Source organism: Lynx rufus, unplaced genomic scaffold (assembly GCF_022079265.1).
Source record: "Lynx rufus isolate CCGP_SWC_20201006 ecotype Redwood Valley unplaced genomic scaffold, mLynRuf1.p SCAF_3, whole genome shotgun sequence".
Lineage (NCBI taxonomy): Eukaryota > Metazoa > Chordata > Mammalia > Carnivora > Felidae > Lynx > Lynx rufus.
The window spans coordinates 18,441,340-18,465,413 of NW_025814845.1; the positions used below are offsets into that span (position 1 = coordinate 18,441,340).

The following is a 24,074-nucleotide window of genomic DNA, read 5'->3' on the forward strand; positions in this document are numbered from 1 at the left end:
AACAGTTCTAGCCAGCTTAACCGTTGCTTTAGCGGAAGGGCAGAATTTTGGAGTTCCCTACTGTATTCTTCTCAGTGACATCTCTTCTCTGATTCCTGACTAATATTTTTAAAAGATCATGCTCACTACTGTGTAAAATAAAAGTGTCACTCTATGGGGTGCCTGGGTGGCTGAAGCATCCGACTCTTGATCTCAGCTCAGGTCTTGATCTCCGGGTCATGAGTCCAAGCCTCACGTTGGTCTCCATGCTGAGCATGGAGCCTACTTAAAAATAATAATAATAATAATAATAATAATAATAATAATAAGTAAAGTGTCATTCTAATATAAGCTCCGAGAGAACAAGAACCTTTTGATGACCAAGAGATCTAACACCTAGAATCATGCATAGCGTAAAGTCACTGCTCAGTAAATGTTATTGAATGAGAGAGCGAATGAATGAGGGAATCAATGTGGAAGAACACAGAGGAACAAGAATAGAAGCAAGGGAAGGAGACAGGAGAAGTACACGTAGATCTGACTGAGATTTAAATACACAGCACAATATACCAATACCATTTGTTTCCTATAAGACAAAATAATTAGTTGCTAGTGAACATTAGGTAGAGGCATTTTAGGACTCTACTTCAGGGCAACCCCATGCCCCTCCCCCCCACCCCCCTCCCCATCCCCAGGAAACATTGTCAATGTCTGTAGACACTTTTGGTTGTCAGAGCCAGGGGGAGGCGGGGTTTTACCAGTGTCTCATGAGTAGAGGCCAGGGATGCCATTAAACACTCTACAGTGCACACGGGGCGCCTGGGTGGCTCAGTCGGACTTAAGCGTCCGTCTTCAACTCAGGTCATGATCTCGCGGTTTGTGGGTTCGAGCCCCGCATCCGGCTCTGTGCTGACAGCCTGGAGCCTGGAGCCTGCTTCAGATTCTGTGTCTCCCCTTTCTCTGCCCCTCTCCTGCTCATGCTCTGTCTCTCAATAATAAATAAACATTAAAAAAAATTGAAAGAAAACCGACAACAACATTCTACAGTGCACAGGACAGCCCCTCACAACAAAGATTAGGAAAGGCTCTTGGAAGCAATAGTGAAAATATGTCATTTTAAACCTGCTCACAAGTGTCCAGTTGATAAATAGCAATGTACTTTGTCATCTGTATTAATTAAATAAAGAAAAAACATCTCATAATCCAAAATTTATTTGATGTATAACTTTAGACATAAGTTGAAAACCTAATCAAATTTGTATTTAAAATACGGTTTTCAGATTGATACTTAAATATGGCTCTGTTCTGGTATTTGGGAAATTTTAATTGCTGAAATAAAGTAACAGTGATATTCTGAAGTTCTGATGCAGAAAGACAACCGAAATAGCTAGGAAACAATTTAACCATTGCCGTATCCCTACTCTTACTGACCTGTAGGCTACATGTAGAATGAGAATAAGCAAAGGAAATGATTATTTCAACAAATGAGTTAAACTTTACCAAGTAATCCCACATGAAGGAGTGTAAAAATTTGGAATGATGTTAAAGTCAATCAGACCTGAAAGCTGTGGTACAACTATAAATGCTGAGTATTAACAGAGACAGTGAGGAAATGAAGGGAAAATATCTAGTAAGTGTGAAGCATGTTGATATTTGGTGTATTTTCTGAGTCATATTTACTATTTATATCTTAATCTAGTTCAAGATTTATTTCTGTGGCCGATGTTTACCATTCTGAGCTATGTCAAAGGCCCATTAAATTATGACTTTAAAAAATTATTCCTATTCAATGGAACAGGCAGTTAATATTTTAGACTTTCTTTAGATGGCCAAAGGATGGCTGGGCTCTTAAAATAATCTGTTGTGGCAAACTTGGAGGACTCTAAGGCCAGAGGAGAGCTGGTAGCCCAAGCATCCCGCTGCCTGTTAGAAGTATACTCTGGGATGGTGGCCACGTGCATGAAACTTGACCCTTGAAACACTTGAAGCGATAGGAGGCAAAGGGAAGGATTTGGGGAAACTGGCCAAGAACGCGACACCCTCCGCGATCAAAGAACTGTTCTAGGTGAAGTGTGCCCTAGAGCGTTAGTGGATTCTTCACGGCTTCTTATGCCTTCTACTTTTGTTTGCCAGAATTTGACTTTGTCCTCCTTTAACAGAGCAGACAGTGCACCCTTTTCTGGAATCTTAAGCCCTGGCTAATCTTGATTAAGCTGAAGTGAACCCTTATCTAATACTGACAAAAAAAGAAGTTCTTAGGTTTAAGCCGATACCTAACTGTGTTACTGCCTCTTGTGAGAGCGTAAAATAGCTCTGATTGCCGACCATCTGCTGTGTCCTCAACTCTGCACTGGTGCACATTGAGGACATTAACTCACTGGTGCTTTAGTACAACTCAGTGAAGTTGTCTTGTTTATCTCCATTTTCAAAAATGAACACAGAGACTCAAGAGAGTGTTGGTAACTTGCCTCGAGTCACACAGAATTCTAACCACATCTGTATGAGTTCGGTGGACATTCGTAATTTCAATACTGAGTTATTAAGAGCTTCCTTTGTGTTAATTCTATGTGTTAATTACTTATTCATAAATTAAAATTACACTTCAATATTTTTTTTTTACTTGAAAAGAATTTTTAGGGGCGCCTGGGTGGCTTGATATCAGCTCAGGTCACGATCTCAAGGTTGTGAGATCGAGCCCGGCCTGGGGCTCTGTGCTGGGCATGAAGCCTGCTTGGGATTCTCTCTCTCCCTCTCCCTCTGTCCCTCCCCTGCCACGCAAACACACTCACTTTCTCTCTCAAAATAAATAAATAAACTTAGAAAAATATTTTTTATTGGAGTATTGTTGACACACAATGTTACATTAGTTTCAGCTAACCAACATGGTGATTGGACAAGCCTATACTATTCTGTGCTCACCACAAGTATAGCTACCTTCTGTCACCGTAGAGCACTATTGCAATACCAATGACTATATTCCCTCTTTTAGCTCTGTGACTTATTCATTCCATAACTGGAAGCTTGTATCTCCCATTCCCCTTCACCCATTTTGCCCACCCCCCAACTTTCTCCCCCTAGCAACCATTAGTTTCTTCTCTGCTGCGCTTTAATATTTTATTTATAAGCTTTGATCATATCTATAAAATGCTCCAATTTCCATCAATTTGTATCATTTGTAGAAGATACTGCGGGCGCTGAAGATATTACACAGTAGGAATTGTGTCCCTTGCCTCAAATAGCTTATGACCTAGCTGCTTCTAGAGCAGCTATAAATTTCAGAACTTGAGGGAGATGTGGGGAAAGTGTAACTAAGCCCAAGTCACCCTAATATTGCATCCCTTTTTGCTGCTTGACGGTTCACGAAGTCATTCACTGTAAGCTTCCTAATTAAAAGTGGCTTGTCCTGACTAGGGTAGGCCTATCCTTGGATCCTTAATAAATATTTGTAGAAGATGAAAATCATAATAGTAACACCTTCACTCCTGACTACCCTCACCTGCTTGTTCAAATGTTGTTGCAATAGCTTAACAGAGGAAAGAAAAAGGGGTTTTGCAGGAAGAATAGAAGGGTTTTGGGGGCGCCTGGGTGGCTCAGTTGGTTAATTAAGCGTCCGACTTTGGCTCAGGTCATGATCTCACAGTTTGTGAGTTCGAGCCCGCACCAGGCTCTGTGCTGACAGCTCGGAGCCTGGAGCCTGCTTCAGATTCTATGTCTCCCTCTCTCGCTGACCCTCCCCCACTCACACTCTGTCTCTGTCTGTCTCTCTCTCAAGAATAAATAAACATTAAAAAAATTTTTAAAGAATATAAAGGTTTTATATGATAGCAACCTGCTTTGAGAGGCAGTATTTAGAGAGATACAATATATACTTACATTTCTTTAGAACATCAAAATATGCCTACTGTCTATTAACTCATTTGTCTCTCGGATTTTTTTTCATATGTCAACAATTTTATCTGTCTTTAGAAAAGACAGACTTGTTTTTTTATTTTCTAAAAGCCTATAATCAGGAAAGAAATAAAATTAAACAGCAGAGAGAGAAGGTAGAAAAAGATGGTTGTTCCTAAGAAGAAAAAGAGACTCAACCAGAGATATAAACAGAGAGAGAGACTTGAAGAAGGAAGGTGGTCCTTCATCTAAGTGCTCCGTGCAACTCAAGCTGGTGGCTATCATGTCATTAGGAATGTTGACTACTCTTATAACTCTAATCTGGTTTTGAATTTTCCAGTTTCTAGAAAGCAAAAGACCTTAAAGTTGGTTAAGAATCTTGCCACTGGAAGATCCTTACGTGTCCGGTTTTCTTTGGATCTCACAAATTTCTCTGCATTTACTCTAGACATGATTGTTAAACGTAGAATTTTAGAGCTAGATGATATTTCAGAGACAGTGTTAGTTCCTCTGCATGACAGGCAGTTAACTAAAACTCAGGAAGCTCAGTGACTTTCCTGAGGTGACCCATCTGGTTTATGTAAGCTGGTCACTTATCTTTTTAACAGATTGGATTCTAATATACAGGATGAAGTTGTTTCAGGAAGGACATAATCTGCTGACTTTCTGAGACCATCCTAATTTGTTCTTAAACTTAGTTTTGCCATCTGCCCTGTTCTGTTTTTGTAACATATTCAAAGTTTTAATTTTTTAGCATTATCAATAGAAAGTTTACTGGATATATATCAAAAACTTCTGGTTTGTTTTTCTCCAGGTATTAAAAAGCATATATATTTTTTTTTATTGGCTACCATCACTAAGTCTTTCTGACAGTCATGAACAGAGTTGGAGCAAAAATAGCAGACCTTTCTATTTTCGTTTTTAATCCTCTGAAGCTTACCTAATAACTCAGTGGGTATATTAATTGAAAAGAAACACTTTTTTTTTTTATCTTTTTTAGGTGTAATCCCTTTTCACGGATTTTCAATGTATGGTAAGTTGGGCTTTAAAATATTCACTGTGTTTATTACACTTCAGAAAATTAAAGATGAAGATCACAGTTTATACCACATCACCCACACGCTTACCAAGTAACTGTACACATTTTTAAATATTGAGTTTAGTATTTGTTTATACCTCCAATTAAACTTTTTTAAAATAAAGGGTCATCATACTTTCTCAGATGATGACTCTTGGCCAATTAAAGTTAGAAGACAATGTGGAAGTGATTTTGTGTTTACCATTCTCTAATCCAATGGAAACACGTGGGTTTTTAGTTCTGACAGGTGTAAAATGAGGTTGCTGAAATTCCCGAACAAATTTTAAACAAATAATAGGTGAGAAAGGATGTGAAGGGAGGGCCAACACTAAGTCTGGGTTTATGATTTCTCTAGACTAGTCCCAAGGTACATGTGAAAAACACGTGTGCAGGCTTAACAGCCCCGAATGCCTTTCTGGCCTCCCGCGGCATCAAATGAGGAACACAGAAGCTTAATGAAGCTTAATGAAGATTAGCAAGAGTGCTCTACACCTTAAAACCACTTAATTTTTAAATTTTCACACATTACATAGAAACCTATTGAAGAGCGTTGTCGCCAAAGTCGCTACCCACCCCCCCCACCTGTACGCTAAACAGAAATACTTTAACGTTTTCCTTTTGTAAGGAGAATCAGCAACACATTAACCCTTTTCTTGGTAAAAGCCCCTCAGTGTTCAACATCAGACAATAATGGTGAATGACATAATATAAAACTTCTAAGACCAGCGTGCAATGAAAAGGATTCAGAGGACCCAGGAACTTTGTACTATGCTACCCTTCCTGGTGTTGATCACAAGCTTCCATTATGGGGCACTCTGCTTTATTCTCTTGAGCAACCAATGTTCCATAATGTAATACATAATGTTACGATGTTTCAGCATACTTCTCTTTTATAAACACATGAGGAATTTAAAATAGAAAAGCCCCCAAAAAGTTACTAAATGTTTACATCTAATAATAAAAGTGCTGTCTTTTTATCTATTTCAATTCCAGCTGCAAGAATTTTTCAAGTAAACCGCTTTTAAAAAGTGAACTTGAATGATTTGGAGGACATTAATGGTGTCAAGAAAGTTTAAATCTTCTAGCAATTCTTAGGGAATAAAATACATCATTGACTCTGAGTCTGCTTGTTCACACTTCTGGTCACTTAAGTATTGGCTAAGGTTTACACACCAGAGGGGAGAATGTTCACTAAGGAAGTAGATGACGCAAAATGTTTGGTACAGAGTTTATTAACACTCTTTTAGAAATATGTGGTAAGCACCCACAAACACCTGGCACCAACCACCCATTTAGAATACGAGAATAATCACATACCATCCCCGAGGAACTGTAGTTAGTACTTTGCCACCTCGGTGTTAGTTACTGTAGTGCTTCAAAATTACAATACTTATCTCGTTTAAAAATGGATTTAAACTGGCCTTCCTCTCTCCCATTTATGCAGATGAATGAAGTTATTGTAGGTATAGCATATCATGACTTCATAAGTAAATTCCTATGGCACAATATTTAATTGGATAAAAAGACAATGCGCAAAGTCATTTTTACGAAGGAACCAGATAGGGAGATGTGCTTTCAATAGAAAAGAAACTCACGTAGATTTTTTTTGTATATTGTACATAATGGACTAAAGCATTTCCATTTCATGGAGAATTTCATAAGGAATTCAACACAAACGGTAGTGGTATCTTTAATAATAACTGATTGCAAAGGTTTTTGTATTATACATGTTTGTAAAAAGTGCTCATTGAAAAATTCTTTTATTCCTTCACTGGAAATGACCGTTAGGGTTGCTGAACCCATAAAATCTTAAAATTCAGATTATAGGTTTTTACATATCAGTATCTTTAAAAGTTAAAGGAAAAAATATGCATAAAAAGGTAAATAAATTTCAAACCTTCACTTTGAACTTATAGTAATACCATGTATTTGTGCCACATTGCTTTATCTTACGTTGTTATAATTAGAATATGAGTTAGTCTTTTTAAATATATAGAATACCTTTTTAAATATAGAGACTACCTTAATAAATAGCAATTTATTTTGGTGGTAAAATAAATTTTTAAAGTTAGTTTTTAAATGGAAAGTCACGGCTGTCAGCTTTTAAACATCTGTATGTATATGACATAATTTTTTTCTCTCTGTATATAAAGTAGGGGTTTTTTTAGACTCCCCTAAAATTGATTTGTCTCTCTTTGACCCTTCAGAAAAAAGTGCAGTCTCTCCCTTGCAACACTAGTTTTCGCTGATTCACTCGTCTGTAATACTGTGCACTGCCATTTAGCCCAGATCATTGAATGTTTGTATTTGTAAGAATTTAAAATTTTTTTATCATTTTTCCTTTCACTTTGTGAAAAAGAGGTGAGTTGCCTCATTGGTTTCCCTGATGACTTAATGCCTCCTGCTCTCAGGGCATTACTGACAGATTATGGAGCCTAAGAATTTCTAACCTGTCCATTTTACATCATAGCTGACATTACCCAAAAAGTAAGTCATCTTGTGTTAAAATTAATATTTAGGTAATACGGTTTTATGTGTCTGCATTATAAGTGTGCTTATGCTGCCTGAAATTCTTGAGGTTTGAAAAGATGAAAAGCACAACCATATCAGTCCAGAATAATCCTGTCTTATCAGCATCTGAGATTAGGACTTCCTGACATTCAGTTGTGGGGTCTCTGATTGAGTTGACCCACCCATGTTTAATTGCCAAGAGTTGGGTGCAAAGGAAGACGTAATTCAACATTCATTAGAGAAATGAATCCTCTGCCCGAGGGTTGGTTTATTGTGAATCTGTGAAAACTGTCTTTACACGATGCTGAGATATGGACCAATAGTCTAAACTGTTCATCAAAATCTTTATTTTCAAACTGAACTAGTTGAAGACCATGATTCTACACACTAGTCACGAATTATCTTCTATTTTGCTTACCGGACTTCCAAAATAAAAAACTTTGCAAAGCGGCCTGGATCCTTTGTGGAACAGGTGAAAAATGAATTGCCTGATTGTCACTCTTTACTATTTCAATTAAAAAGTAGAGAGACTTGACTTTCCGTAGTTTTTTCAAGTTACTTTGAATTTTTCATATCCCTAGAAGTGTAATTCCATTGTGCCATTCTTGTAGTCAGTTGGGATTACAGTAGTTTTTAACTACTCCTTTCTTTATAGCTTTTAATGACTGAACTTTTTACATGTATATATGTTTCCTTTTCAACACGATAAAACTATGATTTTAGACTTGTTGTTGAATGAATATTACCATAATATAGATTTATTCTTTCATGTTTTGTTGACTTATTTTCTAAAATTTTAATAGTTCTACCATGCTATTGATTACTTTCTTTATTCTTTCAGTTGCACCGCTTTGTTTTCTGTACCATGAACCTTCCAAACTGTATCAGATATTCCGTGAGATGTATGTGCGTTTTTTCTTCAGACTACATTCCATCTCTTCTCACCCTTCTGTAAGTTCATAAACATTGGATCAAATTAGACTCTAATCTGTTTTCTTTCCTTAAGGAAAAGTCTCCTACTCAGTTACATTGTGAAGCAACACATTGTAATTTGTGGTTTTAAGCAACATATTTCTGTAGAATAAATGAAAAGAAAAAAATTGATATTTAAATACTTTTGGTGATAATGAAGGAGGAAAAAAGCCTTTATCAATTGCACTTAAATTATCTTTTATATGTTAACAGAAAAAAAAAACATATAAAAATGTCTGTATTATTCACTTGGACAAGTATGCCTTCTTTGCGCGCTGGTGTCCCCATCTAGGAGATGAGCTTGATATATTTCTGTAGTGCTCAGAAGAGCACTTGGGTAGTCCTCGGCTCATGGCAAGTGTCCTGTAAATAAATGAGTGCTGTTTTTACTGTTGTTGTTGCTGTGATTATCATCATCATCATCTCTTCTTTGTTAATGAAAATCAAACATTTATCTGTCACTTATTTTTCAGTTTCACATTTGACTAGTTATCAGTTACCATACTGATATTTTCTTTGTGTTTATTCAGTAGATAGCTCCGTTGACCTCAAAGTCAAAGAGGAGCATATTGGGAGTTGAACATTTTTATCTGTTTTATTTGGCCAGTCCTTTATCATATCTTTTTTTCCACCCATGAGCTTGAGTAAAAGCAGTATTTATTTTATATTTTTTTTTCACCTTTGGGCCTGCTCTGGTTTACTTGTGGGTAATCTGACTGACTCTCCAGAAGAAACAGTAAATTAGAACGTATCAGGGCTACCAGATTTCCCTAAAGAGAAGACTCTGTCCCTGCTGTTAAACTGAATTGCTGTTCTTTATCCCCCCCAGTTTAACCCTGTGTATTCCTGTTCCGCTTTCCTGTGTCTCCACCTTTGCTCCCATACATTGCTCGTGAGAGCCAGCAGATAACAGAAATCCAGGATGTCTCACATGAACAAAGGAGGCACCACCAATTATCTTGGGTTTCTTCTCTCCGAGACAACTTGAGTTAGTGCTTATCTCACATTAATTTTTAGTCTATTCCGAAATATGCTAACAATTCTATTTTCTAATAACCTCATTTTTAGCCTCAGATTTCTTACTCTCATATTCTGTACCATTTTATGCTTCAGAGTTTTTTTTTAAAAAACACGTTTTTTTAAGTGGCTGCCCGTTACACACCCACAGTGTCTGTCCCTGTGCAGAGCACTGAAGCTTGACGCCCAGCAAACCCTGGATATTCTTTCTCTGTCTCCGTGCTGACCCTGAGGTGTCCTTTTTCAGTGAATTGGTTGGGCCAGCCCTGCCTCTGCCCTTTCTTTATTCAGTGGCAGTCATCTCCTTTTCTGGCGTGCAGCCAGACTCAACTATTTGGAACCACGACAGCCTTTTTTCTCTAGAAACTCACAAAGAGGACCAAAACTTCCTTACAAAGATCAACCCTGCGGAATGCTGAGCTACAAGAAAGACTTTATTCAGAGTTGTCAAGTAATAAACACACTTGAAAAGCCATCTGCTTAAATCGGTTACTTCTTGTCCTCTACAAATAATGCCCTTACAAAGGGTAGATTTCAGATACATACACAGATGTATAGTTCAGGCATAATGTGTATATGTCTCTATACTAAGTAACCAAACATTCTTGTTCGATAACTTCCTGATGCAAATTTCAAGCAGTCAGTAGTCCCTTTTCCCCTGGGGATGGATTTCAAAGAAAGTGAAAACAGCAGGAAATACTTTCCTTGATGGGTGAGGCAGCTAGAAGGGAAAGGACACACGGAGGCATAAAGTAAAGGGTGTGACTATAGTACCAGAGAAATACCTGGAAACTGGAATGGATCCAGAAAAAACTAGTTTGCTGGACCTAAGTGATAATACCGGGCTTACAAAGTAGCATGTTTTCTATAAAATGATGTTTTTCCTTGGACTCTGAGCATTATACACCAGATTATATAGGGAATGTATTGTGTTAAAAAGGAGGCTCCTTGGCATGTCTGTAACAGTAAGTATCCGTAAATAGGGAAAAATTTATCTTTAAACACAGTATTAGAGATCATTAGTACATTTCCTGTTTTTGACTCTTAGACAATATACAAATATTTATGTTAATAATCTTTTCCTCATTTCCATTTGAATAATTTATTGGCAGAGTTCATTTTTAAATACTAAAATATATTTTTCTTTTGTGTTTTGTTATTTTATCCAGGGTATTGTGTCCCTCTGTCTGCTGTTTGAAACTCTTCTTCAAACTTACCTCCCCCAGCTCTTTTATCATCTACGAGAAATTGGGGCTCAACCGTGAGTACCTTTCTTTCCTAATTGAAGAATAGATTGTTTGACATCAGAAGGTTCTCTTATATCATTGTAAAGCACTTTTAAAGATACAGTAATTCCTCAGAGAAATTAAACTTAACAGTTTCTCCAATGAAACAGTAATTATCAGGTAGTAAAGTGTAGCTGTACATTGTGCCAAAAATTTTTGGAAGAATTCCCAAAATCCTGATAAATTTTTATTTGCTGGGATTTTTATGCCTGGTACAAGAAGCACCAAAATGAACTTATTTCCATTTAAAATGAGAGGTGTTGGCCAAAACTGAGGCAAAAATTTGTGGATACAAATACTACCCAAGAAATGTGATAATAATAAAATTAAGTCAGTTTAGGCTAAATTTATCAGAGAACAACTTATGAAAGCTTTATAAATTAAAGTTTGCTGTCTTGTTAAAGGAAACAGATAAATTACCTAGCAATGACTGTGATTTTTTTCATTCCAAAATTTGAAGATTTGTTCATTTACCTCAATATTAGTTATCAGTGAATATATAGGGTATCTCTGGACTTCCATATTATTGGTTCTCTTCTTTTTTTGAAATAACAATGTCTAAGGCAACAGAAGTTTCTAAATGATTAATTAATATTTTGTTACTGTCTTCCCCTTCGTGCAACCAGTTTCCACTATTGGGAGGACATATTTGAAAGGTGCATTAACTCTGAGATGGCAGAAGTAATGGGAAATACAACAGTTTAGTATTTGTCATCCCCACACTTGAATCCACATCAGGTAGATGGATGGATGGATGGATGGATGTATGGATGGATGGATGGATGGATGGATGAGCGGGTATGTTTAAGAGACAGACCAGGGTTTAAATTCTGTCTACTAAACTGTATAATCCTAATGAAGTTATTGAATTCATCTAAGTTTCATTTTCTTTCTTTAAATCAAGATAATTCAATTTCCTCATCTTTAGAATCAAGAGAATTCCTACCTCATGAAGTTGTTTCAATAGTGAAGGATTTTATATATATTCTTTCTGTAAAGCACCATTGAATTTCAGACATCTTAGATCTTAGAAATGCCATTTATAAAACAACATTTCATATCACCCACTGATAATACTGAGCTTATACCCTTTCCTTCATAGCCAGTAAAAAACAGGATTCTGTTAATGTTTAAGATTATAAAACAAGAATGTGCCGGAAATATTTTATATTGTACACAGGTCTCTTTTTTTCTTAAATTTGTAGTAAATTGACCTTTGTTTTTACTCTTGTGGAATGAACATTTGAATATAATGAAGCTTTACCATGATTAAGATGTTTAGTTTACTGCTAGAAACTAAAATCCTAACTTTTTTCTAGCCTATTTATATACTTTAATCATTAAAAGGAACAAATTTATTTCAATGACTCATGATAAACATTAAAATTCTTATGCAGAAGTATTAAAAATTAATTATCAAGCTAGAAATACATTCTTAAAAGGCTTTTATGAATTGAAGGTTTTTAAATTAGAATTTAATTATTTAATAGATATAGGACTATTCAAGTTATTGATATCTTCTTGAGTAAGCTTTGGTATTTTGTTCATTTTATCTAAGTTATCATATTTATGGACATAAAGTTATTTATAATATTCCCTAATTATTCTTAATTAGCCTTTTGATATGTATAGAATCACAGTGACAATACCTCTCTCATTCTCGAGATTGATATTTGTATCTTCTCTTTTTTTCTTGATTGTTTGGCTAGAGGTTTATTAATTTTATTCTTTGAAAGAAACATGTTTTGGTTTCTTTAATTTTCTCTCTTGTTTTTCTGTCTTAAATTTCATTGATTTATGCTCTTATATTTATTATTTCCTTCCTTATGTTTGCTTTAGGCTTATTTTGCACTTGTCTTCTTGTTTAAGGTTAAAGATCATTAGTTTGAGACCTTTCTTCTTTTCTGATATAAGCAATATTGTTATAAATTGCCTTCAAAGCACTGCATTACCTCCACACAACAAATTTTGATATGTTGTGTTTTCATTTTCATTCAGTTCAAAATGTTTCTTAATTTCTCTTGTCACTTCTTTTTGACCATGGGTTTTATTAGAAGCATGTTGTTTAATTTCTAAACAGTTGTTTAATTTCTAAATATTCTAAATATTTCTGTTATTGATTTCTATTTTAATTCTGTTGCAGTTAGACAACATGCTTCATAAGATTTCAGTTTTTTAAAATGTATCGAAGTTTGTAACGTGGCCCAGAATTTGATCTGTCTTGGTGAATATTACAAATACATTTGAAAAGCATTCACGTTCTGCTGTTGTTCAGCAAAATATTCTATAAATGTCAACAAAGTCAAGTGTTTGGTAATGTCAAGCCTTCTATAAACTTACTAATTTTCTGTCTACTTTTTCTATTAATTTTTGAGAAAGAAATGTTAGTCTCCAATTATAATTGTGAATGTCTGTTTCTTCCTTCATTGGTACACATATTTTACTTCATGTATTAGAGGCTCTGTTTTTAAGAGAACTGATCCCTATATCATTATTGATGTCTTTATTCCTGGCAATAAGTCTACTACATTTGATAGAGCCGTCGCAGCTTTCTTTCAATTACAATTTGTGTGGTGTATTCTTTCTGTCCTTTTACTTTTAACATATCGATTATTCTATGTCTTTATTTTTTAAATGGCTTTCTTGTCAAAAGTGTAACTGGGTTTTCCAGTGTGTCAATTTGTCTTTTTAATTGGTATGTTTGTTCCACTTACATTTAATAATTGATATTATTAGATTATAGTAATATCAATTGATACCATCTGCTATCTTGGCAGACATTTTCAATTTGTCTTTTTTCATTCTTTTTTCCTTTTTTCCTGCATACTTTTTAATTGAGCATTTTTTAAAATAATGCATTAATAATTTTTAATATCTATTACATTTTGAAATGATAATATTTGAGATATACTAAATTAAATAAAATATATTGTTGAGATTTAATTTACCCATTTCTTTTATTTATTTATTTATTCATTTATTAACGTTTATTTATTTTTGAGACAGAGAGAGACAGAGCATGAACAGGGGAGGGGCAGAGAGAGAGGGAGACACAGAATCTGAAATGGGCTCCAGGCTCTGAGCAGTCAGCACAGAGCCCGACACGGGGCTCAAACTCACGGACCGCGAGATCATGACCTGAGCCGAAGTCGGCCGTTTAACCGACTGAGCCACCCAGGCGCCCCTCCCCGTTTCTTTTTACTTCTTTTAATGTGGTTGTTAGAAAATTTTAACTTACATGTGTGGCTTTCATTATATTTCTCTTTTTTTTTTTAATATTTGAAATTTATTGTCAAATTGGTTTCCATACAACGCCCAGTGCTCATCCCAAAAGATGCCCTCTTCAATGCCCATCACCTCCCCTCCCCTCCCTCCCACCCCCCATCAACCCTCAGTTTGTTCTCAGTTTTTAAGAGTCTCTTATGCTTTGGCTCTCTCCCACTCTAACCTCTTTTTTTTTTTTTTTCCCCTTCCCCTCCCCCATGGGTTTCTGTTAAGTTTCTCGGGATCCACATAAGAGTGAAAACATATGGTATCTGTCTTTCTCTGCCTAATTTATTTCACTTAGCATCACACTCTCCAGTTCCATCCATGTTGCTACAAGAGGCCATATTTCATTCTTTCTCATTGCCACGTAGTACTCCATTGTGTATATAAACCACAACTTCTTTATCCATTCATCAGTTGATGGACATGTACGCTCTTTCCATAATTTGGCTATTGTTGAGAGTGCTGCTATAAACACTGGGGTACAAGTGCCCCTATGCATCAGTACTCCTGTATCCCTTGGGTAAATTCCTAGCAGTGCTACTGCTGGGTCATAGGGTAGGTCTATTTTTAATTTTTTGAGGAACCTCCACACTGCTTTCCAGAGTAGCTGCACCAGGTTGCATTCCCACCAACAGTACAAGAGGGTTCTCACGCCAGTCAGAGTGGCCAAAATGAACAAATCAGGAGACTATAGATGCTGGAGAGGTTGTGGAGAAATGGGAACCCTCTTAATTGAGAATTTTTTATTCCATTTTATCACTACTGTGGGATTATTATTTATACCTTTTTTAAAACATCTTTTTTCATAGATATCTGTCTTAGTTCAGTCTGCTGTAACAAATTACCATAGACTGTGTGGCTCATAAATAACAGAAACTTACTTCCCACAGTTCTGAAAACTAAAAGTCCAAGATCAAGGTGATAGCATGGTTCAGTGAGGACCCTCTTCTTCAGTGAGTTCCAGTGAGGACCCTCTTCTAGGCTGCAGACTATGGACTTCTTATTGGACTTATTCTCCACGTGGTGGAGAGCAGAGAAGAGAAACAGGCTCTCTCACGACTCTCATGAAGGCACTAATCCCAACCATGAGGGCTTCATCTTTTTCCAATTACCACCCTAGGGCTCCCCCTTTTTCCTAATACCATCACATTGTGAGGTAGAGTTTCAACATATACACGTCGGGTGGGAGGACACAACCATTCAGTCCATAAGACTGCTCTGGGGTTTACAATATACACTTAAAAAAATTTGTTTTAATGTTTATTTATTTTTGAGAGAGAGAGAGATAAAGAGAAAGAGTACGAGCAGGGGTGGGACAGAGAGAAAAGGGGACAGAGGATCTGAAGTGGGCTCTGCACTCAAAACCTGATGCGAGGCTCAAACTCACAGACCCCGAGATCATGACGTGAGCCAAAGTCAGGTGCTTAACGGACTGAGCCACCCAGGAGCCCCTACAATACCCTACAATATGCATTTTTAATTAATTACCTTCTACCTTCAAATAAACTCCAGCATGGATGGCTTTACTGGTAAATTCTGCCAGACATTTCAGGAAAAAATGGTTTTTTTTCATTAGCCACTATCAAGATCTTTTCTCAGCAGCTTGATTCTGATGTATCTGGGCATGGATGTCTGTGCTTGGGGTTTGCGAAGCTTCTTGAATCTTTAAGCTTGTATCTTCTGCCAAATTTAGGACATTTTCAATCATTAATTCGTCCAATATTTTTTTCTGTAACATATTTATTCTCCTTCTCTTCTAGAATTCCAGTGACACAAATGTTAAAACTTTTGGTCTTATCCCAAAGGTCCCTGAAACTATTCACTTCATTTTCAATCATTTTTACTCTATGGTTCCGATTAGGCATTTTCTATTGATCTGTATTCAAAATCACTGGCTCTTTTCTCTGTCATTACCATTTTGCTGTTGGGTCTATCCAGTGAGGGTTGTTTTCTGTTTTTTGTTATTTTTCAGTTTTAAAGTTTCCATTTGGTTCTTAGGAAAACTCATAGAACTGTGCATTAATAAGGGTAAATTTTACTTTCCATAAATTATACCTCAATGAACTTTATTTATAATAAACTAATTCTGTGGTGTACATAGAGGGGGGGCACAATGTGTGGTGCTGTTGTTCTATTAAGACACTGACAAATCCAATAAAATGAAACTAGTTGATCTTGATCATTTAGACTTAAAAGACAAATGATCTTTTTTTAATTTAAAATATCTTGTGGCCAAAAATTACTGTGGCATTCATAAGCAGATATTCTTAAAGCCAACCAAAAAGTTTAATTTGTCAATGCTACTCCCTTTGTGTACCTTGGTATATTAGAATAATAGTTATCTAGTATTGAGGAATTTCTGAAAACTTGGGGGTCTTTTTGGTCTTAAGAGAATTAATACATCAAGAAAGGCAATCTTTAGATTCCTTTCTCTTGCTTTAAGAAAGTAGCACAGATATTTATCTATATAATATTGTAACAGCTCCAGCAAAGAGTTTGGCTAACACTTCTCTGGAGCAGTTAAGTGATGGTAAGAATAGATAGTACAGAAATGTGAGGGAATAGTTTGTCTCTTAAAGCACCAAAGCTAACGAGTTCATTTCCTGATTTCAGAGATAAATTATTATTGTAACATAACCTACTTATAAATAGTGGGATCTCGTATCTCTTAGGATTTTTTTTTTTGTCAAAGTCAATTGAATTCTCCAGTTGTTCCCCTTTAAAATGAAGGGTTTGAAATCAGAAATCTATTTCTAAGGTCCCTTATAACTTCACAACTATTTGCCTTCAAAGACTCCTACTTCTTGTTTTATTTTATTCATCCTATGTAGCCTTTTGACTGAAACGTAGGAATACAACTTATTGAATTGGAAAAGTATGCAGCTGCCAAGCATTTTTCCGGTATTTTGAATAAAAATTCAAATAATCATGATTCGAATGATTCAAACTGTTAAGGACTGTTGACTAGTAAGATCACCTCATTGATAACTAATTAGTAAAGACCGTGAAAAATAGCACATAGGAGTGAGTTTTCTAAAGGCTGAACTGTAACACAGCAGATATACATTTTCCCTCTTGATACGTTGAGACCACTAATTTGAAGACTCATGGCTTCTCACCATTGCACTTTTGCAGCTTTTAAGAGAGTCCTTGAGATTTAAATGCTGAGGTGATTTCTAAGACTCACAAAGAAGTTAACTTAACCGTGGAATTGGTGGGCTCTTCTGACATTGTAAGAAAAAAACATTCACTGGTAAAATTTATTTTCTTTTTTCTTTGCCTACAGGCTACGCATATCCTTTAAATGGATGGTTCGAGCTTTCTCTGGATATTTAGCTACAGATCAACTCCTGCTTTTGTGGGATAGAATCCTAGGATACAACTCTCTGGAAATTCTTGCTGGTAATAAGTGCTTGTTTGTAAAACACATGCTGTTTCTATAATAAAGCCCCTTTACTTTCTTTTTTTTTTTTTTTTTTTTTTTTTTTTTTTGAGACAGGGAGAGACAGAGCATGAACGGGGGAGGGTCAGAGAGAGGGAGACACAGAAACTGAAACAGGGTCCAGGCTCTGAGCTGTCAGCACAGAGCCTGACGCGGGGCTCGAACTCACGGAACGCGAGATCATGACCTGAGCCGAAGTCGGATGCTCAACCGACTGAGCCACCCAGGCGCCCCAAACCCCTTTACTTTCTGACATTCACCATATGTAATTGCAGATTGAGTCTTTAGGTGTCTGTCATTTCTAATTCCTAAACATTTGATAGATTTACCTGCCTTAGAAGACAAGTACTGAAGTTCTGAGATCTAGATACTTCCGTGTAACTTCCCAACACTAGTGTATCCCGAGTCTTTCTTCTTTGCTCCGAGGAAAGTCCATTTCTCCTCCCCTGCTTTTCGTTTAGCCAGGGCTTACTGTCAGCTGCTGTGAGGTCAGCACAGCAGAGCGTAGGGATACGTCAGTCCTACTCCTGGCTTCTCTACCTTCGCACGTGTTCCGAGCCCCTTCTCAACCACGGCCTAAAATCTAAGCTGACACGGAGCCTCCCTGCGAAGTTGAAATCTCAGCTCTTCTGGACTTGAGTTTGAGTTCTGGACTTGAATGCAAAACCTTTTCCTTTTCGCTAACACCCTCTGACTCCTGGTGGTTGAGTTTCCCCTTTTAGGTATTCTCTTCAGCCAAAAAAGATTTTACCTGTTTTTTCAGGAAGCCACAGATTGATCTCTTATTATAATTAAGCGGGTCTTATAATAGAGATACAAGACAACTGTATGATAATACATAGGGCACAGATTTCTTGTTAATTATATTATTTTGCTTATCTTATACAAAATAATCTCAGTTATTTTAATCATTGGGATTATTAGGAAATTCAAATAAATAGCACAAGGTTTTCACAACAATGGATGGAGAGCAGAAAAGCTGGCAGAGTGCTGGGTCCAACCTTCTCCAGTTGTGTATATTGAATAAATTATCTAACCTGTGGGAGTCTTCATTTCCTTACCTTATATTGATAGCATTATCAAGATCCCACTCTGGGTAATTATGGAAACAATGCTTCATTGAAGAAGTCCCTTTTCTTATAGAAGATTCTTTAGGTACCATATTAACATATTCTTGAATGCTGAGAGGTCTAGAATAATAGTATGTTAATTCAAAAAGCAAAATTAGAGTAATAATAAAGTGTCGTGAAGAAAAACATCACCCTTGGTGTAATCAGAGACACCACTTAATGGTGCTGCTAACAACTCCCAGTATCCTTCTGTCTCAATTGGATTTTGAGCCCGTGCAGATAGGCGTGAGGAAAGAAGGGTCTGCCCTCAGCTCTCTTGGCTGAATGGCAGTGATGCATAGAATCTACAGGGAGAGGAATCCTAGAGGGCATCAGGTATGATTCTTTTAGATGTTTCTGACAGGCGGTCCTCACCGTCTGCTTAAACACTTCAGTGTTGGGTCGTCCTTGTCTGACGAGTTAGCCCATCTCACTTCTGGATGACATGACTTGCTAAAATGTACTCCTGTTAAGCCAGGGTTATCATCGTGTTTTTTCTACCCTTGCCTTTCCCCAGAGCCTTCTACTTTCCAGGCTAAGAAGCCTTGTTTTCTGCTACTGTTTCTCAGGTAACAGGATTGTAGACTTTCCAGCAAATAAATCTCCTCTGGGTGTATCATAAATTTTAAGAGTGTTGTGTTTAGTTGCTGTTGTTGTTGTTTATCATTTCAAAATATTAGAGCATGTTAAAGAAAGGGGGCTCAGTATAAGAAAGTACTTTCTAATAATTAGGATTTTTCAAAACTAGAATGGGCTTTTTAATGGTCACCTGAAGGTTAAGAGGTTTTCTACTGTGAAAGAAATGTGGAATTGAAAGACCTTTAAGCCCTCTAACAATTTAAATGTTCTCATTCTGGGACTTATCACCCCTCAGCAAACTTATGTGAAAGAGAAATAAATGAATGTTGACTAACGCATTTCCTTGAAGCTAGGCACCCTGCTGGAGCTCAGAACATTAATAAAAACGTTACTGATGAACAGGTAGAAATGCACTCTGCACCGGTTTCCTACTTTCCCTGAACGGTTTTTAAAAAAATCAGCAGGGAAGAATTACAGAACATGTAGAAATGGAACTAGACTCCCCTCCCATGAATTCAGATCAAGAGCCAGAGGATGGATAATTTCATGTAGGGGTACCCAAACTCATTGTTATTATTTCAGACATTTGGGGGGGATGAATATTTTGGGACCACCTTTTTTGCCCAAGTTAGTTATTATATAGCCTTTAGAAGGTTTTAGTAAATATTACTAATTTAGTAAGTATTACTAAAAATTAATTATGAATTAATGAGGGTCTTTTGAGGAACAATTTAAAGCAAAGGTGCCTGAATGTTTGTGATATAGTTGCTTAGAATTAACGAGCATAGCTTAAACGGCCAAAAGTAAATGTTAGAGTCTCTCTACTTCATGTGAAGCATGATTGCAGTTGAAAATATCCCAAAGTGGAGAGCTTTTCTCCTTGGCAAACAGAAGTGTTCTGCGGAAAGGCTGGGCAAATCAAACATGAGGCAGACGCAAAGGAACTTCTGTGATGTGACACCAAGATAAATAAAGGTTATGAGCACATAAGCACTTGGATGCTGAGGTCAATTAGTGGCCTGATCTTTTTCCCCCCTCTTATCTACCTTTGGAAAAACAATTTCCCGCCATGTAAAACTCTTTCCTGCTACAGCAGAAAGTTTGGCCATCCTGTCAAGCTTTCACCAACTCTGTTAAATTATACACGAAAAAGGAAGTAACCATCATACTCCTTAGCTTCTCAAATGTCTCCATTGTCAAAATGATTCTAGATATTAGGAAAACTATAGAGAAGTTGCTGGTCGAAAGAAATTATTTTCTTTGATACTCTTATAAACATAGACACTCAGTGACGCTAAAGTACTTAAGTTTTCTCCTTTTCAGTTAAAAGGTAAAAGTCTTTGTCCCTGATCTCTTGCATCCCTTGTTACAAATTAAATAATCCCATCTGATTTGGCTTTTTTAAGTTTTGTTTTACCACTACCATCTTCCCCCCACCCCCCACCCACCCCCAGAATTTTCCTGCCTAACTAGTTGCAATGCTTTTTTTTTTGCCAGACTGTCCAAAATCTATTGTACCCTAAAAAATGCCTGTGTTTCCCAGTCTGGTCTGGTTGCTCTGTGCCTCTCTCTGGGAAAATTAAGAGGTCTGGATGTTGACGTCTACTCCCAGGATCATCATAGCATCATCCTTCAGGCCATCTCTGGAAAACCATTCCGAAGGGCAGCAGAGAGGACTCACAGGAAAGCACCCAGATTTTCATGTCAGGGAAGACTCATTACTACTTACCTTCAGTCTAAGTGCTAAGAGTGGTTAGACGCTTAGGCTCCAGAGCCAAGGTTAAGTTCTCACTCCACTGTTTTCTACCTGTGTGGCTTTGAACATGTCATCCAAACTCACTGGGCCTCAGTTTCCACCTTAATACAATAGGGCTAGCAATGGTTCTTAACTCAGAGTTGGTATGAGAACTATCAGTAGCACTGTTGTGATTCCCACAGTAAAAATGTATTTTAAAAAACTATCTATTTGGATTAGCTCTGCCAGAAACTCAGGAGCCAGTCTTTCAAATAATTTTGAAGATTCCTTACCATTTATTTCCTAAATTTCAAGGACTTGTGGGGTAGAGAATAAACTACCACCACTGGTGATGGAAGAGAAAAAAGGGGGGAGAAGTCAAGAGCCATCCTTAGGCTTGTCATCACCTTGTCAGGGCACCCACCTCTCACATGGGTCCTTTCGCTGGCCATGATGATGCACTCCCACAAGTGGGGCTTTGTGGCAGATTATGTAAGAAGAAAGATTACACGTTAGCATTACTTTCTTTTCATAGGCATATGCAACGTATGCAAACGTTGCTTTCCACTCCATGTACATTATTGACCTTCAAGGTGTCCTATAATTTTTTTTCAAAGTTTCAACTTCTTTTTCCTATAGCCAACGTTAATGTAAATTTCAGAATCAGTCCACAGCAGCTCTCCCCACATACCTATCCACTTATGACACTCTAAGAAAGTCAATGCTGAGTATAAAAGTATAACAAAACATTATAAAAATATTTTTTTAAGAAAATGCCTTATTGCCACATTTCTATCAGGACCTCTTGAGACATATGAAACGTGATCTGATAAACTTGAAAATACAGTCTCCATATAACTTTTCAGAATCCTGTCGCGTTAGTAAAAAACACCTGCGTCAAATAAACCTTTAATTGTAAGTAATCATTAGATCTCCGTGCCATTTAAAAACTTGTAATTTAAGTTACAGGCATGAAAGAAATCATTTCTAAAAACGGCTCTTTTAAGACCACTGAATTTTCCTTTTTCCCCAAACTATGGGATTCGGTTTATCTATCCGCCGGGCACTCTGTTCTCTGGAGGAGATCATTTCCCTTCGTCGCAGGACCTAAACTGCAATGCATGCGTGCAAGTCACGTAAAGCACCAGTTCTGGGCTCTCCTAGGGGGTTGCGGGCATAGCAGTAAATTTGTCGGGCTGATGAGTAGGTCAGCAGTTGAAATAGTGTGCATTCTTTTCCAGTCCTGGCAGCTGCTGTGTTTGCTTTCCGAGCAGTGAACCTGATGGAGGTGACATCACTGGCTGCAGCTGAAGTAAGGATAAGTTTCACTGGGACGGGATGGAAATAGTTCCTGAGAGAGTGCCAGGCTTGGGCACTTCAGTCTCAGATGCATAGGACACGCATTACTCATAGCCTCATTTCTTCACTTGGGTAAAGCCTATAAGTTTCGAGCTAAGGAATATTAAGTATTCAAGATTCCTTAATTAGTTGAGAACAATCTTCTTGTGAAGGAGTCACACACAAGATTATATAGGAAACCATTATAACTGTTACGGGAAACCAGACACCCAGTAGTTGTAGGAGAAACTATTGGAGCCCAAGTTGCATTTTCTTATTGCACACGTCCACATGTTCTGCTAGAACAAAGAAAATCTAGTCAGGAGAGTTAAAGAGCATGCGTTTGGATGATACAGTAAAGATATGTAGGCGCTTTTTTTTTTGGTCATTTAAAATAATGAGTTAATGTTTTAATGTTTCTTTTCAATGGTATAATTTATACCTGACACACAGTTCAATTAAATAGCGGCTTACCATATTACTCTATTTGTTTTTTCTCATAGAAATTTAAATGATACCCTTAAAATAGCTGCCGACATTCTTTGCTTAAAGGGAAAAGGATGTTTATGCGTCTTGCAACTGAATAAACATTAGTTCCGTCTCAAAAACGATTTCCTAAAGCCAGATACTCCTTATACTAGTATAACGGGACCAAGATTCATAATGTACGTTTATTTATAGAAGCAAGTTGAAATATTAGACCTCTTATAAACTCATGCTACCTTGTATATTTGAAGAAGGCTCAAGGCAAAAGTCCAGGTTATTTTCTACTGCACGTTTTAGCGTTTTGCACATGTTCTAACATTAAGATATTGAGAAAAGCGAAGGCAGGTCGTAGCTTCAGGACAGGCTTTTAGGACGAATGTGAAGAACTCAGAAAGTGTGTCAAAGCCAGAATTGCATGGCAGTGGTGTTTCTGTTGTGCTGTATTTCATAGGCTTCCTTTTGCCAGTTAGAATACTGACACTAACAATTCTTTTTGTTTTGTTTTTTTGTTCCAGGCAGTTCTTGCTGACCTTTCTACCTTAAAAGTTATGCCTCTTCTTCAAATTTTTCTGTTTGCTACTGTCACCTGATCTCCTTCAAGGTCACTGACAACACATCTAGTTTTTTTCATTAGAAAATAATCATGAACTATGCAAACTCTGCATAAAACCAAAATTAAACTTCGCATATAAGCCAATAAAGATCATGTTCCCTCTTCAGTTAAACCTAAGTCGTTTTTCACTTTTTGAAACAAAGCTCTGCGCACCAAATGTTCCACTGCATGCTGCTGATTTTCAAGAGAGAAGCAATAGACATAACTTCTGCTAAACTGAGCATACTATATATATAATCCTGACTTGTAAAAGGCATGTAACGATATATGCAATAAGAACTAAAGATACTGTAATAAACTTGAAGAGGTAATGTAGCCTCTGGGACAATTTTCTTCCGTCAGTTTGTAAATTTATCTCTAGATAATGTATCATTTTGTCTTACGAATTGTTCCTCACTCAGAGCCAGGGGTGGAGTAGAATGTGGGAAGACTGGACAAAGGTAATGGAATTCAAGTGTGCTTTGGTGTTTTTAACACCTTTTGTCTCACCAGTGATCTTCTAGATCCCTTTCCACTTTATTTCTCCCTTAAAGGTCTCTACTGGGGAAGGTCAAATAACAGTTGTCTCCATCTGACAATATTTATTCATCACTTTCCGAAAAAAGAAAATTACGGAGTGATCCCTTCAAACTTCTCAACCTTCCATCTCTTGCCTTGAAGACTTGACCCTGCTGAGGCCTGTTGCCAGGTTCTCCCACTTTGGACGTGCGCAAAGAGGGCATCACGGATTCGATGAAGGGAATGAAAAATCAAAACCGTATCCAATTTTGC

The 24,074-nt window shown here is 37.0% G+C and overlaps 1 protein-coding gene across 1 annotated transcript in view; it reads left to right on the forward strand.

The window, feature by feature from the left end:
• TBC1D19 (TBC1 domain family member 19) overlaps nucleotides 1-23,606 on the forward strand; it is a 145,761-nt gene extending 122,155 nt beyond the window's left edge. Inside the window, exons 16-21 of the mRNA XM_047092207.1 lie at nucleotides 4,868-4,900; nucleotides 8,298-8,407; nucleotides 10,615-10,706; nucleotides 17,288-17,403; nucleotides 22,108-22,178; nucleotides 23,206-23,606. Of these exons, the coding sequence (XP_046948163.1) occupies nucleotides 4,868-4,900; nucleotides 8,298-8,407; nucleotides 10,615-10,706; nucleotides 17,288-17,403; nucleotides 22,108-22,178; nucleotides 23,206-23,280 (497 nt within the window). The 3' untranslated portion in view covers nucleotides 23,281-23,606. The remainder of the gene's footprint in view (nucleotides 1-4,867; nucleotides 4,901-8,297; nucleotides 8,408-10,614; nucleotides 10,707-17,287; nucleotides 17,404-22,107; nucleotides 22,179-23,205) is intronic.
• Nucleotides 23,607-24,074: the final 468 nt, after the last annotated feature.